Source organism: Geotrypetes seraphini, chromosome 15 (genome assembly GCF_902459505.1).
Source record: "Geotrypetes seraphini chromosome 15, aGeoSer1.1, whole genome shotgun sequence".
NCBI classification, from domain to species: domain Eukaryota; kingdom Metazoa; phylum Chordata; class Amphibia; order Gymnophiona; family Dermophiidae; genus Geotrypetes; species Geotrypetes seraphini.
This window is the reverse complement of record NC_047098.1, coordinates 20,075,743-20,091,542: the sequence shown is the minus strand read 5'-3', so window position 1 is coordinate 20,091,542 and position 15,800 is coordinate 20,075,743. Positions and strand designations below refer to the sequence as shown.

Genomic DNA, 15,800 nt, shown 5'->3' with positions numbered 1-15,800 from the left:
GACAGAATAGACGATGATGCCAATACAAAAAAAACAAAACTAGACACTGGGACAAACCAAAACAACTGAAGCGACGAATATGACCAAAATAGAGAAGTGCCAGAAGCAAACGGAAAGAGAAGTGTGAACCAGAGCAGAGAGTAAAACAAGACATCAGGGCAAAATAAAAGGGATTTACCTGATTAAACTACATTCAACGTGAAGCATTTTCCTTGTTTGCGCTGCCGCTTCTGAATCAGGTCTTCTCATCCTCCTCTCAGTCGCCGGTATCGGGGCCTTTGGGGGACTCGGGCAGCTCACCAAATACAGGCTGACTTCCTGCTCTAGCCTTGCACGTGACACCACCTGACCAATCAGCTGCAATGCAGTGAGCTCAGCACGTAGGCACACTGAGCGATTACATGCTGAGCTCACTGCTCAGTATGGCTGTTCCCGCCATGGCGCTGGACCCGGACCAGTCTCAACTTGAAAATTTCAACGATCGACATTAGGTAGGCCTCGGAATGGGAACCCCGGATCCATCCCCTGTGGGCCTGGGAGGGGTCCCCATGGGAGTCCCGTTGACCTTGGGGGGGGGGATCCCCGCGATTCCCATTCCCGTGCAGACCTCTAGTTTGGAGGTAGGTTAGAGCAGTCTCAAACTTTTTTGGCTCCGGCACACTAAGCCGAGCAAATTTTTTTTTTGCGGCACATTTATAATTGAAATTATAAAATTCAAAACCAACAAAAAATTAGAGAGTTGTTTATTTAAAATTCTTTAAGCTATATCTATATGGGTAATTGTAACAATGATGAAACTAAAGTAGATAGAATTGCTAATCAATGGGATGGATGTGCTTGTTTTTGAGTGCAGATTAATTCAAAACATGGCTAGATCGTCGACAAGCAAAAGTATTTTATCATCCATCTGCAGTCATTCTCTTTTTAAAAAAAAAAAAATAATAATTTCTGTCAGCTGAAAATCCAAGTTCACAAAAATAAAAAGATCCAAATGGTAACCAAGCCTTAATTGCTTTTTTGCTCAAGGGATAACTACTGCATAAAAAAATACAAATAAAATTATTTGCCATTTGTTTTCAGGGATCAATTACAACAAAGAATGATGCTTGTCTGGGCAATTGCATCCTTATGCACTCAGATTCTCTTAATATTGACAGACCGGCATTTCATCTATTCTGGAATCTCTTTGGGCCACATTACGTTGCTGGGAACGTAGATGGAAATAAAACAAATGTCCTGTTACCCACCCATTATGTGCTATGGTTCACAGGAGCTCATTTGTGGGCACCTGGATGTCAGAACATTTAATTTAAAAGATATTGGGTTTGTGTCACATTAAATAAAGACTTTTAAGCTTTCAACCCTGCAAACTATTCCATTAGCAAATACTGCCATAACTCACAGAGATGCATGCGCTGAGGAGGCTGGGATACTGCCATGCTGATTTATAATTATGCTTCAGAGCAGATCAGGCATGTAATTAAACCTATCAAAGCCAATTTAACCGAGCCTAACGCAGCCATAAATGGTCCTCCCCTCTTTGCCCTGCACCGCAGGCAGCAGGAGATGGGATGGTTACTATCATTAATGAACTAAGGGAAAGGTTCTCAAAACTTAAGGTTGCCTTTAATGCGGTTGCTAAACTGGTTCCAGCCAGTGCATGTATTGTAGTGGCGGATTATCAAAACGGCTTACCGTGATCTTTTCTGAGCTTCCTAGCCATGCTGTCGTCAGGAGTGCTCATTTAAATACCGATGAGCCCATTTGTGCCTCAATATTTAAATGAGCACTCCGTATGATGCTTCATCCTCGTCAAGTGGTTCTCCAAGCGTGGTGTCGACTTTTGGTGACCAAAAATCAGCAAATGGCCCGCAGGGATGCCGGTACTGTGAAAAGCGCCTCTCTGGCGTGTGTTTTGACTGTGACTAATGAAAAAAAAATAAAATACATGATTCACATACATATGCTCAAGAAGCTTGCTTTTGTCCACCCTCTCTTTTTTTTTTTTTGGGGGGGGGAGGGTGGACAAAGCACGTGTATTATAGCCATGTCTTATGTGTTTCTAGCTGTGGTTCATGATAAAATTTGACATTAAAAATAGAGAATGACACGGTGACAAAATTCATCACCGTTCCCGTCCCCGCGGATAACCGTGGGAAATAATCCTATGTCATTTTCTAGTGTCTATTTCAACCTCAGTCCTTCTACACCAGCATTCTTCAAAGCAAAGCTTGCGGGTCAGTGGTTGTGGCCATTCATACTCTGATTCTTATGTGAGCCAAGGATAATGAAGCCATTGTGACATCACTGATGTGATTGGCTTTTAGGCACTGGTGGAATGAGGCATTATGACATCACAATATCTGCTCTGGATACCAGAGACTGTCATTCTGTAGTGTCTGTTTCAACCTCAGTCCTTCTACACCAGCATTCTTCAAAGCAAAGCTTGCGGGTCAGTGGTTGTGGCCATTCATACTCTGATTCTTCCCTCTCTCCTTAAAGAATGACATGAAGATTGTTTACTGCGGTTATCCGCAGGGACGGGAACGGTGATGAATTTTGTCACCGTGTCATTCTCTAATTAAAAACAAAATTACAACATTTTCATGAATTATAGTAGTTTGGGGGGGGGGGGGGGGAGAAAAGGCATGTCTTATGCTTGCTTGTTCAAAGCCAACATTGCATCTCCCTTCCCTTCATCCAGTAGCTCTGGCATGCCTATGATTGACACGCCGTTTACAGCGTTGCTTTTCCTGACACATGCGCACATTTACACCTCTGGTGGTGTATTCTGTGCATGTGCCGATCACTATCACCAGTAACTCATCTCAAGTAGATTTAGCGAACCGTCGCTACTGTCTTACGACCTCATTTGCAGGTACAGTTTTTTTTAGAATGACTCACCTTTGAAATTGCTATAATAACAGCGGCCCATTGTGTTTTACCACAAAGTTTTGAGAATCTAGCCCTAAGAGTGTGTGATGTTGGATGGAAGAAACAATCACTGCTTCTAGCTTTTGTGATTAAAAGAGGCTGTGTGCCTGGTACAGATTCCATCGCTCTCCCAAGTTCCTTTCCCTTGGGGTTGTAGCCTAGTGGTCAGAGCAGAGGGCCGAGTTCAAATCCCATTTCTGACAGTGATAGAACTCTTTGTGCAAGTCCCTTCACCTTTAATTATCTCAGATGCAGCTTAGATTGTGAGCATATTTGAGTGGAGAAATAACTAATGTCCCTGAATAAGTAACTCTGCTTCAGTTGGATTTGGAAAAGGCAAATAACTTACAAAAACCAATCTAAAAGAGCTCACATTTGGAACGTGCAGACTGGGGGTATCATTAAGCCTGGCTGCATCTCTCGAATGAAAGCCACAGTTTACTCTACATATACAGTTCAGGTTTGCAAGTATCTCTGAGGGACAGAAAAGTGTTTTTCCACTGATATATTCCAGGCAGTAATTGTAACAAACCAAACAGCATGACGGCCCAACACACACGAACCTTGTACTCTGTAGGCTGCTGGTAAAAATTAGCTTTTTTTTTCATCTTTGCCACGGCTATAACATTTAATGGCTCAATATTCAGTTGGTGACGGCGTAATTTAGGTCCAGATACTCAGTACTGAATATCTGGGCGTTTGGTAAGGTCTGGAAATTATTTGGGAATGGCTGATATAATGCTGTTTCCAGGAAGTAGTTAGGTATGCTGATTAGCGTTATCAGTGGTGCCCATATAACTTCTGGCTCTTCCCCAGTGCTAATTAGATAGCGCTATAGAAACTTAGAAAAATGACGGCAGAAAAGGGCCATAGCCCATCAAGTCTGCCCACTCTATTGACCCTCCCCCTTAACCCTCTGAAAGATCACACTCTGATGACCCATCCCCTTAACTCTACCCTCTTAGAGATCCGACATGGGCATCCCATTTATTCTTAAAATCTGGCACGCTGCTGGCCTCGATCACCTGCACTGGGAGCTCATTCCAATGATTAACCACTCTTTCGGTAAAGAAATACTTCCTGGTGTCGCCATGAAATTTTCCGCCCCTGATTTTCAGCAGATGCCCTCTTGTGGCCGAGGGCCCTTTAAGAAAGAAAATATCGTCTTCCACCTTAGAAGTAATAGAAGGGGGGGGGAAGAGTGTGATGCCTCAGCACCCTAAAGTTGAGGGTTCAAACCCACACTACTCCTTGTGGCCTTGGGCAAGTCACGTAATCTCCCATTGCCCCAGGTTCATTAATGGTGGAAAATGTGAGCCCACCAAAACCCATATAAGTGCCACCTGCAGCCATAAGGGCTATTGGGGTGGTAAACAGGGGGGGGTATAGTGAGTTATGAGGTGTATTGGGGGGCTCACCATAACCTATAAGGGAGTTCTAGTGAGATGTTGATATGGCACTCTTTTTGTGAAGTTCACAGCAGTGCCCTGTAAGGTGCCTCACTGCTCTGTTGCCATGTCTGGGTGGCCAGTCCATCACAATGCTGGCCCCTCCCCCGTTTGGGACTTGGATGAATTTTTGGTCGAGAATCTAGTATAAAGAAAGATGGTGGTCTGGACAATCAAACACCTGGACGTACAGATAGATTGTAGGGTCATGAAATGGTTAACTGTTGTTTAAAATATTGCTCTGGCCTACATAGCTGAAGAAAGCATACAATCTCTTGACTTCATCTGCCTAAAATGTATGTCCCTGCCTTACCACATTGTAAGCTAAATAGATAAGAGTTTGAGCCATGATGTACCCTGCCCTTCTGTACATTTAACATTTAGAACTGTAAGAGTTAGATAAGTGACCTGCTAGTGTGAGCTTAGGACCAATAATAATTGTAGAAAGTTATAGAAGTAACAAATGAAAATTGTAGTTTTTGCATATATTAGTTTGCAAAAAGGGCATAAAAGTCCGTGTATTTCCTGTTTCTGACACTCTAGTAGGCAGGCTATTAACTGCACTAGAGTCCCGGCATGCTGTGAATAAAACTCTTGTAATTTCTTCACGCCTCTGACTTTGCGTATCTAAGTGACCTTTCAAGATGATTTCCCCCCCAAAAAAATTTTAGACGTACTTTTCAAGAATGGACATTTTACCACTGCTGACTCTGTGTGACTAGCACCCTACGTCCAAATCTGACTTAGACTTTTTATTATTATGCCCCTCCACATGTACACATTGAAAAGTCAACCAAAAGTAGCTCCCAGCTGTTACTTGCACCAGGATTTTACAAAAAAAAAAAAAAAAGTGATTTCTTCACCAGATCTTTAGGAAGACCCATATATAGGGCATTACAACAGTCCAGGTGCGAAATCAACATTGCCAAATATGTAAGCAAATGCCTAACCATCTTTAGAACATCATCTTCATTACTGGCTGAAGCTGTAAATCTTTGACACTCACCTTTTGACACCCCTGTACTCTATTCAACTCTGATCATGATATATCAGGTTCTTCCACACACTTTCAGAATTTCTGTTTTAACTGTACTACTTCTAAATCCATGTTTCAAGAAGCACTGAACCATCGCATCATCGCATCATCTCATATCTCCCTAGGGGTCAATGATTCCTGCATCATCAGCATAAAGCAGCTTTCTATCCCAAACCTTTGAATCAATTCCTTCAAATACATTTTTAAAAGCAGGGAGGGGGATAGGGCAGATCCTTGAGGAACCGCTAATGTCACAATTGCTAGGTGGAGATAATCGAGCCTGCATTTCCATCCTATAAGTATCTACAGTGATACCTTGGAATCCAAACGCCCCAGTACTTGAACAACTTGGAATCCTAATGAAAAGTACCCCGGAATCCAAACGCTGCTTTGGAATCTAAACACCCTGCAAGTTGTTCGTGTGTGTTTGTGTGTATGTTTCCCCAGCGCTCGGGCCACCCATACGTCGTTCCATTCATTGTCAGAAGCTGTAGTGAAAGCATCTCAAGTGATTTTCACCTTTGTGTAGTGTGGTGAGGAAAATATTATATTATTATTATCTATCATAATAAAACCCTAAGCGCGCGTGCGCACTTCAAACGCCGTGATCCGTGCTTCCGTGGTCAGACATGCGTAGTACAGCATGTGAGATGTGTGCGGCGGTGGAGCCTGTGGCAGTTTGCGGCATGTGTGGTGGTTTGCGGCGCGTGCGACGGTTTCCTCAAGCTTCCTCCAGCTGGAGCCTGCGGCGGTTTATGTGCGGTGGGTTCCCTAGGTATACAACAACCCTGCGTCGGACCCTGCCACAGCTGCTTCATTTTTACAAGGTAGGTGGCACGAGAAGCAGACGGGCAGGGAGAGAGACAGACAGAAAGGAAGACAGACAGACAGCGGCCAAGGAGAGAGACAGAAATAAAGAAAGACAGACAGCGGCTAAGGAGAGAGAGACAGAAAGAAAGACAGACAGCGGCCAAGGAGAGAGAGAGAGACAGAAAGAAAGACAGACAGGGGGGCCAGAGAGAGAAACAGAAAGAAAGACAGACAGAAAGAAAGAAATAAAGAAATGCCTAAGTCTAAACATCTATTCTAGCACCCGCGGCGGTTTGCGTGTGGCTGTTTCCTCCAGCTGACTAAGGAGCCTGCGTCTGAACCTGCCAGAGCTGCTTCAGAAAACGGGAGATTTCTCAGATAAGTCAAAACCTGTGTGCTTGGGGCAGGGAGCGATTTTGCTTTGGTTTGGGGGAAGGGGGTATACTGGGGGAGCAGTGACTGATCTTGCATTGGTTTGGGTGAAGAGTGTGCTGGGGAGGAGCTAGGGAGTGATCTTGCTTAGCTTTGGGGAAGGGGTGTGCTTGGTAGGGGGCAAGGAATGATCTTGCTTTGCTTTGGGGGGAGGGGTGTTCTGGGGAGGGGGGCATGGAGTGATCTTGCATTGGTTTGGGGGAGGGTTGTGGTTGGATGGGGTCAGGGAGTGATCTTGCTTTGCTTTGGGGGGAGGGTTGTGCTTGGTTGGAGTGCCAGCAGTCAGTGTGCCTAAAAAAACAGTGCAAGCAGTCAGTGTGTCTAAGAAACCAGTGCCAGCTCTCAGTGTGCCTAAAAAGATTTTGTGATTTGTTAAGTCTACACATCTATTCTAGCACCCATTAATGAAACGGGCTTAAATACTAGTTTGTTAATATTTTACCTTAAAATCCAGTGTATTAACTGTTAAATTTGAGTTTGTGGGACCCAGGAACAGATTAAACCAGTTTCTATTATTTTAAATAGGAAAAACTGTCTTGGAACTCAAACAATTTGGAACTTGAATGGGGTTCTGGAACGGATTAAGTTCGGATTCCAAGGTATCACTGTAATTTATTTTTAAAGAATCTAACCAAGTCAATATTCTCTGTCCTAGTTCTTCCCTACAACGTTCTTTCTTTAAGCAATTCTAACACACCTAGCGCCTAGGAAAGGTATATAAACACATGCATAAGATAAAACTTTAAAAAAAACAAAAACCCCCGAGATGCTCCAAACCAAACCAGTATCTGATGGTCCACCAAGTCAACAGCAGCAGACAAACCATCTCCCTTCTCCAGATATCCTATCCCAGAGTCCATTACTGCCACCAGTCCTCCCCTCCAAAATCCTGATTGTCAATCATACACTCTTCTAATCATCCAAAATACAGTGGAACCTTGGTTTATGAGCATAATTCGTTCCAGAAGCATGCTCGTAAACCAAAATACTCATATATCAAAGCGAGTTTCCCCATAGGAACTAAGGGAAACTCGCTTGATTCTTTCCCATCCACCCCACCCCCTGAGGCCAGCGGCGCTACTCTACCCCCCCCCAAGAACTGACATTGCCCCCCCTGCTCATGAAGGCCCCTCCTGCGTGATCCACCATCCCCCCGCTCGTGTGCCCCCCCTACCCCCGCGATCCGGCACCCCCTGCTCACGTCGCACCCCACCTGCCGCGATACGGCATCCCCCAGGCACCTACCCACCCGATCACATTCCTTTCCCCTATTTGGCAACGGCAAAGGCACCAACGCACAGGACATGCGGGTGCCGGTGCCTGAAGATCTCCTATCTTCTTTGTGCTGGGCCTTGAGCATCTGTGCATGCTCAAGGCCTTTGGGTTCCCGTTCTCTCTGAGATTCTTGGGAACCCGAAGGCCTTGAGCAAGTGCAGATGCTCAGGGTCCAGCACAAAGAAGAAGGCAGATCTTCGGGCACCGGCACCCGCATATCCTATGCGTTGGTGCCAATGCCGGTGCTAAATAGGGGTAAGGAAGGTGATCAGGTGGGTGGGTGCCTGCGAGATGCCGGATCGCGGCAGGGGAGGGGGAGTGCAACGCGAGTGGGGGTGCCGGATTGCGGGGGAGGGCCCTCATAAATCGAGGCATGCTCGTTTTCCGAGGCGCCGATTTTGCGAATGTTTTGCTCGTCTTGCAAAACACTCGTAAACCGGTGCACTCGTAAACCGAGGTACCACTGTATTCCATAACCAGGCAATAAACTATCTTCTCTAATAATTTTGCCAAAAATTCTCAGAACCTATCCCTTCACTTGCCTGCTAAAGTCTATAAAGTGCCGTTTTGCTAGCCTCCACCCCCTTCTATGTCCATTAGAGAGATGAATTCCAGGACAGGTCTTACCCACGGATTGTATAGAATTATTAGTGGCTTATATAGCAGTGTGCCTCTTGTTGGATCTGGTGCACTATTGTAAAGAATAAGTAATAGGAAAACCAAAATGTTTATGGTAAACTGATTTTGTTTTAGTGATTGTGAGAGAGCCCTCCACAAAATCATGGCTTAGCTACGGCACTCTTCTGTCATCTATCCTCATTTTTAGCTGTGTAAACACATCCGTGTCTTAAATACAGTACAGAAAGGAATTTAGCCTGATGTGCTAAGGTGCTTGGTCCATTTTTTTTGCAGACTGCTGCCTCAGTGCACTGAAGCTGTTACGATCAAGCAAGCATAACTTATCCTGTATATCTGCTGGCCTGATGCATACTCATAGCCCTGATGGTCTGTGAGTCACTGGAGGAGACTGCATGCAACCCCTCCTTCCACAGGAGAATCTGTCCTGTCCTCCTGTCAGCCACTGCATTACATTCCAGTGCCTTAAATTGATGTATTTTTTTTTCTCATTTCCAAATGGAAAAGCAAAATTTGTATGTTTGTTTTTCTGTTCCCTGCCTTTTTAGAAAATATTGTAAGGTTTTGAAAGAATGCTGTATTTTATTTTTCCTCTAGTACAGGTTGTCCTAAAAGATTACACAATTCCTGGTAGTCATCCTACCCGTGAAGAACCCCAGCTCCACTTTATCATTAATAGTTTTAATGTCTTATCTAGAACCTAAATGCTCACATTTACATTTAACTCTGATTTGGTCAATCATGGGACTAACCTTCAGCCTGTAGAGTCTTTTCTCATCCAGTCCCTTCCCTATTTCCTTCTGCCATACATATTGTCACATTTTGTGATTCCATTTAATAATCTTTCCCAAGACATGGCCTGCATAGAAGTACAGGAATTCCTCTTAGGCAATAAAATCTCCTTTGGGACTCGATCCAAATCTTTCTGTAGCAGGAAAGAGTTGCATTTAGAATGATGTTTTAATAAAATAGAAACGGTCTGACAGTTGGAAGTCCTATAACTAGAACCTTTATATCATTTCAAATCTAAATGCAGAATAGCCTTGAAAAAGCAATCCATTTCTAGGGCTGTTCCTGTCCCGACAGGCCTGCACCATTTGTTCAACTTCAAGGAAAAATGCAAAAACAATTTACAAAACACAAGGAAAGGAGAGCCCTCCCCTTGTAGCCATGGAACCTTCCAGCAGCATAAACAGCCAGGGCCAAACTTCATGGAAATGTTCAAGATTTACAAATATTCCATGATTCCAAATTCAGAAATAAAAGATGCTTTCCTGACTTTCCACCCTCTGTTTTCAGGTATTTACAAAGCTTGGCAGTTCATATTCAGACTGTTTCTCGCCTAACCCTGCCAGTAGTCTAAGGCTTGGTTCACGGCTGAAGATAAACTTGAAGACAAATGAAACTTTCCCGAAGGTAGGCTTTGTGTGTTTTAGCTGGAATACTTCAGCTGCCATTGGATGATTTTACAGACAGACTGGCAGCATTGTTAACAAGATGTATGGTCCAGGAGTCCCCCCTTTCCCCATAAAGCAGTAGGCCCCAACCCTGTCCTGGAGGACCACCAGCCAGTCAGGTTTTCGGAATAGCTCTAATGAATCTGCATGAGAGAGATTTGCATATAATGGAGGTGACAGGCATGCTAATCGGCTCCATGTTCATTCATTAGGGCTATCCTGAAAACCTGACTAGCTGGTAATCCTCCAGGACAGGGTTGAGGACCACTGCCATAAAAGACCCCCACCTCTCTGAAGATTAGAAACATAGAGGCAGAAAAGGGCTATAGCCCACCAAGTCTGCCCATTCCAAAGTATTCGCTCCCAAATTTACTCCCTTAAAGATCCCACGTGAGCATCCCATTTACTCTTAAAATCTTTCACGCTGCTGGCTTCAACAACCTGCAGTGGGAGTTTGTTCCACTGATCCACCACTCTTTCGGTGAAGAAGTACTTTCTGGAGTCTCCTTGAAACTTCCCTCCTCTGATCTTCAGCGGATGCCCTCTGGTGGTCGAGGGACCCATAAGACAGAAGATATCATCTTCCGACTCAATGCGACCCGTGATGTACTTAAACGTTTCAATCATGTCTCCCCTTTCTCTTCGTTCCTCAAGTGAGTACAGTCGCAACTTCTTTAGTCTTTCTTCATACGTTAGATCCTTTAGCCCCGAGACCATCCTGGTGGCCATTCGCTGAACCATTTATTTATTTTCTACATTTCTATTCCGCACCATCCAAAGTTATAGGTGGATTACAACAGAACAGAGCATTAAATGAAGCAATAGACAACGAACAGTTAGTGATAATTAACAAAAACACTGAACCAAAACAGTTAGACAGTGGGTAAACTCATAAAGGCTCCATAGGCATGAAGGAAAAGAAAAGTCTTGAGTTTTTTCATGAAAGATCCAAAGTTGGAAATGTACGGAGCTTTGAAGGCAGAGCGTTCCAAAGTTTAGGCTCCATGACATTGAAAAGAGATTTTCTATAAGTTTTTAGCTGGACCAATCGTATGGAGAGAACCATCAGAAGATGATCACCAGAGGAATGTAGCGTCCTGGTAGGCTGGTAATGCTCCAACAATGCGGAAATCGGCAGGGGGTTAAGTTAGGCAGAGAAGCTTAACCCTTTATTTGGCATTATTGCTCAGATCTCCCACATGGCTCTTATGGGAGATCTGAATCTCCAAACGCCTGTTACTTGGCACTGTTGCTCTCATTCAGCATCAAGTTACGTAAAACAGCCATTTCACCATCTGCCAATTAAAGGGTTAAAGACAATTCTCTGTTCAATTGGAAGCCAGTGAAGTAAGGTCAAAGCTGGAGTTATGTGGTCAAATTTCCCAGTATTAGTGATGATTCTAGCTGTGGCATTGTAGGGGGAGGAACAACTGAGGATTGCTTCTGCTCCATGACCCCTAGACCACCGATGATTACATAACATGGGCCCCCGGGGGGGGGGGGATCCTATGGCTGTGTGCTTTGCTTCCCCACTCCCACCCCCACCCCCACAAACACTTTCTCTTATACTCACTCGCTTTCCACTCAAAAGTATAAAAGAAAGTTAAACGTTGTTTTAAATAAATTAAACCAGATGAGAAAACAACCAGCAGGCTCTATTAACAGCCTGGAAGAGGAACTTCCTCTGTCATTTGCCTCAAATTCCAACAAAGTATTGCAAATTATGTTCAGTACACGAGTGCTCTCAGTACTGCCAGCTGCTGAGATGTTCCTGTAGATATGTGCACGAGAGGACTACTATCTTATGCTGGTTTTCCACTAACATTAATGACGTGTACATTTAGTTCAACTTCTCATGTGCCAAGATGTGAAGCACAGTGATTGGAATTCTGTGCTGTCCAGTCGGAGTCAGATCAAAAACAGTAAGACAAAGTCTTTGCCAAATATGCACAGTTTGGAGCTTAAAAGCTTCCCTAATCAAAGAATATTGTGTATCTGCTAAGCAAGCTTTGGGCTTCTGACTCACTCTTTGTTATGTAGCTGGGTTATTTAACACATTCCTGCCCTGGCCCAAACTATGGGCTGATACCCCAAATAGGGTCACAAAGCCCATATTTGGGGACACGACCCGGGTGAGCTCTCTATAGGTGCATCATTATTCTGCGTCTCAAGGAGGTCACTTAATTATTTTTGGCCACAATCATGGGGCCACAGCCACAAAAAGGTTGACAAGCACTGGTACATTCAGTCTTTTTGGGGCATTTTCCTATCCTTTGAGTAGTTAATGGGGTCCACCGTGGTGAAGGGTGCCATAAGACACCTTAAGTCTGGTCATCTTAGATGTTTTATTGAATGTACTATAATTGTCAAATGTCTAGAAGAGTGGAGGACAACTGGGACAGACTTCCAGTGGAGCTGGTAGGAATCAGCTCCATAACAAATGACTGTGAAGACTGATGTTACTGATGTAGACTTTTATTTGATAAAAAGAATCAATAAACCATTCACAACGTGATGCAAGAAACTCAACATGGACCATGTTTCAACCTAAGTGTCTTCCTCAGGGGTCCAGGTGTGGTATCTTCAAAAATGCGTATATAAGATCATAAAAGCAAACCAGGTGTTGATCAAAGTATCCCCTCTCCAACCCCCCTCCCCCTACCCCACCCAGTGGTATGCCTCAAGGTTTGGTTCTTGGGCCTGTTCCTGTTAACATTTTTGTAAGTGATAATACCGATGGGCTGACTGGTAAGATTTGCCTTTTTGCGGATGATACCAAAATTTGCAATAGAGTAGACACCCCTGATGGTGTGCAATATATGAGGAAGGACCTAGTGAAGCTTGAGGAATGGTATGAAATTTGGCAGCTAAGATTTAATGTTAAGAAATACAAGTAATGCATTTTGGCTGCAGAAACCTGAGGGAATGGTACAGTTTAAGGGGTGAAGAACTTTTGTGCATTACAGAGGAGCAGGACTTGAGAGTGTTGGTATGTGATGATCTGAAGGTGGTCAAACAGGTTGAAAAGGCAACAGTGAAAGCTAGAAGGATGCTTGGGTGCATAAGGAGAGGAATGGCAGGTAGGAAAAAGTAGGTACTCATGCCCCTGTATAAGACTCTGGTGAGACCTCATTTAGAATATTGTGTACAATTCTGGAAACTGTACCTTCAAAAAGATATAAACAGGATGGAGTTGGGCCAGAGGAAGGCTACTAAAATGATCGGTGGTCTTCATAATAAGGCGTACGGGGACAGATTTAAAGATCTCAATCTGTATACTTTGCAGGAAAGGGGAGATTTCATAGAGTCATTTAAGTACCTATGTGGCATAAATACACATGAGGCAAGTATCTTTCAATTGAAAGGAAACTCCAGTGTGAGAGGGCATAGAACAGGGATCTCAAAGTCCCTCCTTAAGGGCCGCAATCCAGTCGGGTTTTCAGGATTTCTCCAATGAATATGCATTGAAAGCAGTGCATGCACATAGATCTCATGCATATTCATTAGGGAAATCTTGAAAACCCGACTGGATTGCGGCCCTCAAGGAGGAACTTTGAGACCCCCTGGCATAGAATGAGGTTAAGAGGTGATAGGCTCAGGAGTAATCTAAGGCAGTGGTTCCCAACCCTGTCCTGGAGGACCACGAGCCCAGTTGGGTTTTTGGGATAGCCCTAATGAATATGCATGGGGCAGATTTGCATGCCTGTCACCTCCATTATATGCAAATCTCTCTCAAGCATATTCATTAGGGCTATCCTAAAAACCTGACTGGCCTGGTGGTCCTCCAGGACAGGGTTGGGAAGGGAACCACTGATCTAAGGAAATACTTTTTTTACAGAAAGGGTGATGCGTGGAAAAGTCTTCTGGTAGAGGTGGTGGAGACAAAAACTGTGTCTGAATTCAAGTAAGTGTGGGACAGACACGTGGGATCTCTTAGGGAAAGGAGGAAATAGTGGATGCTGCGGAAGAGCAGACTGGATGGGCCATTTGGCCTTTATCTGCTGTCATGTTTTTGTGTTTCTATACGAGGAGCCACTGAAAAGTTCTCAGCCCAACCAACAAAGTTGTGTCAGTCTCCATTGAGGGCTATATACTTAGTCCAGTGATTTTCTACTTTTTTCGTTCCGTATTTTTCTGACAGATAGGCAAGTTAGCCATACCTAGAGTAGTGTGGCAAGCAGAACTGATGATAGTGTGGCCTCATCCGCTCCTTAGCTTTAAAAAAAGCAACATTTCATTTTACAGAACACAGGCAAGGAGATGGCTTCTTTTCAATTTCAAACTGGTATCACCTTATCATTCACTGGACCTTCCCAAAATGTGAGCATAGTCTTAAATGAGGACAGACACGGATTTTTCTTATGTTAAGAAACTCCCCATAAGGGTTAATGTAGTAAACTCATTTAAACTGTGGGCATGTGGCTAGCCTCTTTTTGCCAGGAATAAGGAATCGCTTGGACAGTCCACAAGCCATGGTAACCAGGCTGGTCTTGGCCCTGCTTAGTCAAACAAATTAATTCCAAGAAAATTAAACACGTTGGCCCAGCATCCAAAGTCAACACTTGAAACGTCATCCCAGCCAGCAGCTAATCACCCAATGTTATACAGAGACACCTTTTCTGTATAATCAAAATATTTAGCCAGGGATAATAAAACAGAAGCGGCTTTCCAAGAACTGGTTTCCATTCCAAGACAGTGCTGTGCCAGAGGTAATTATCCTTCCCTGCCTGTCCCATAGATACCAACTGTAATGCTGGATGTTTAATCTTTAGACTAAGAAACACAACAAAGAAACATAAGGTGCCTTCAAGTTCTGAGTAGTCAAACTTCCATTTATTGAAGGACTCGACACGGTCTGTGTTTCGGTATATCCGCCTGCCTCAGGGGTCATTCAATATAATCCATACAAAGAACAATCAGTATCCAAGGTATAGCAAGAGTGAAGTTACACTTGCGTATTTTAATCCATCAAGCCCATCATCCTGTCTCCTTTAGTGGCCAATCCGGGTCACTAGGCCAGTCCTCGAGGCAAGCCCTGCCAGTTGGGTTTCAGGACATCCACACTGAATATGCATGAGATTTACATACACTGTCTCTTTGGTATGCAAATCTATTATAGTGGGAGGAATTAGAAGCATAGGAAATATTTATTCTTTGAGGAAATTGTGTATGGCAAGGGCCTAATGGAATTACCTTAAATTTGAACTAGCACTCTGTAAAACACTTGAGTCATAAGACTGCTCTGAATCTTACTGTCACGGAAAGCTTTTGTGCATCTGGGCCCAAGTGTTTATATCCTGGATTTGGTAGCCCTTTTCAGCTATCTACTGTAGAATCACTTACAGCAGCATGGAGAGACCAGAGTTGGAGAAGTATAAAAATGTCTTCAAATTAGAAAAGCTAAACAAGTTGATGAATCTGGAAAATTTTCAAACCTTACTTTAAAAAAAAAAAAATAAAATAATTTCCAATTCAACATTAATAAGTATATCTTGCAAAGAAGCAGCATTTAAATTAGAAATACACAAAAGAAACCAACAAGTAAAATGAGCAATTATAATTCATGGATTTTGCTTCAAAAGAGTCTATCAATGAAGAGGGAGACCAAAGAAATACCTGGTAGAAAGGTAACACAGAAGAAACAAAATAAAAACAGACAAAACATAGTAACATAGTAAATGACAGCAGATAAAGACCCGAACGGTCCATCCAGTCTGCCCATAAGTTATACCCATTAAAAAAATACATTATTAAATTAACTTGTCTCTTCTT

The 15,800-nt window shown here is 43.5% G+C and overlaps 1 protein-coding gene across 1 annotated transcript in view; it reads left to right on the top strand.

Moving 5' to 3' along the window:
- The first annotated feature begins 7,223 nt into the window (after positions 1-7,223).
- Positions 7,224-15,800, top strand: part of MMP23B (matrix metallopeptidase 23B) — a 38,300-nt gene continuing 29,723 nt past the window's right edge. Inside the window, exons 1-2 of the mRNA XM_033921350.1 lie at positions 7,224-7,259; positions 9,871-9,987. Of these exons, the coding sequence (XP_033777241.1) occupies positions 7,224-7,259; positions 9,871-9,987 (153 nt within the window). The remainder of the gene's footprint in view (positions 7,260-9,870; positions 9,988-15,800) is intronic.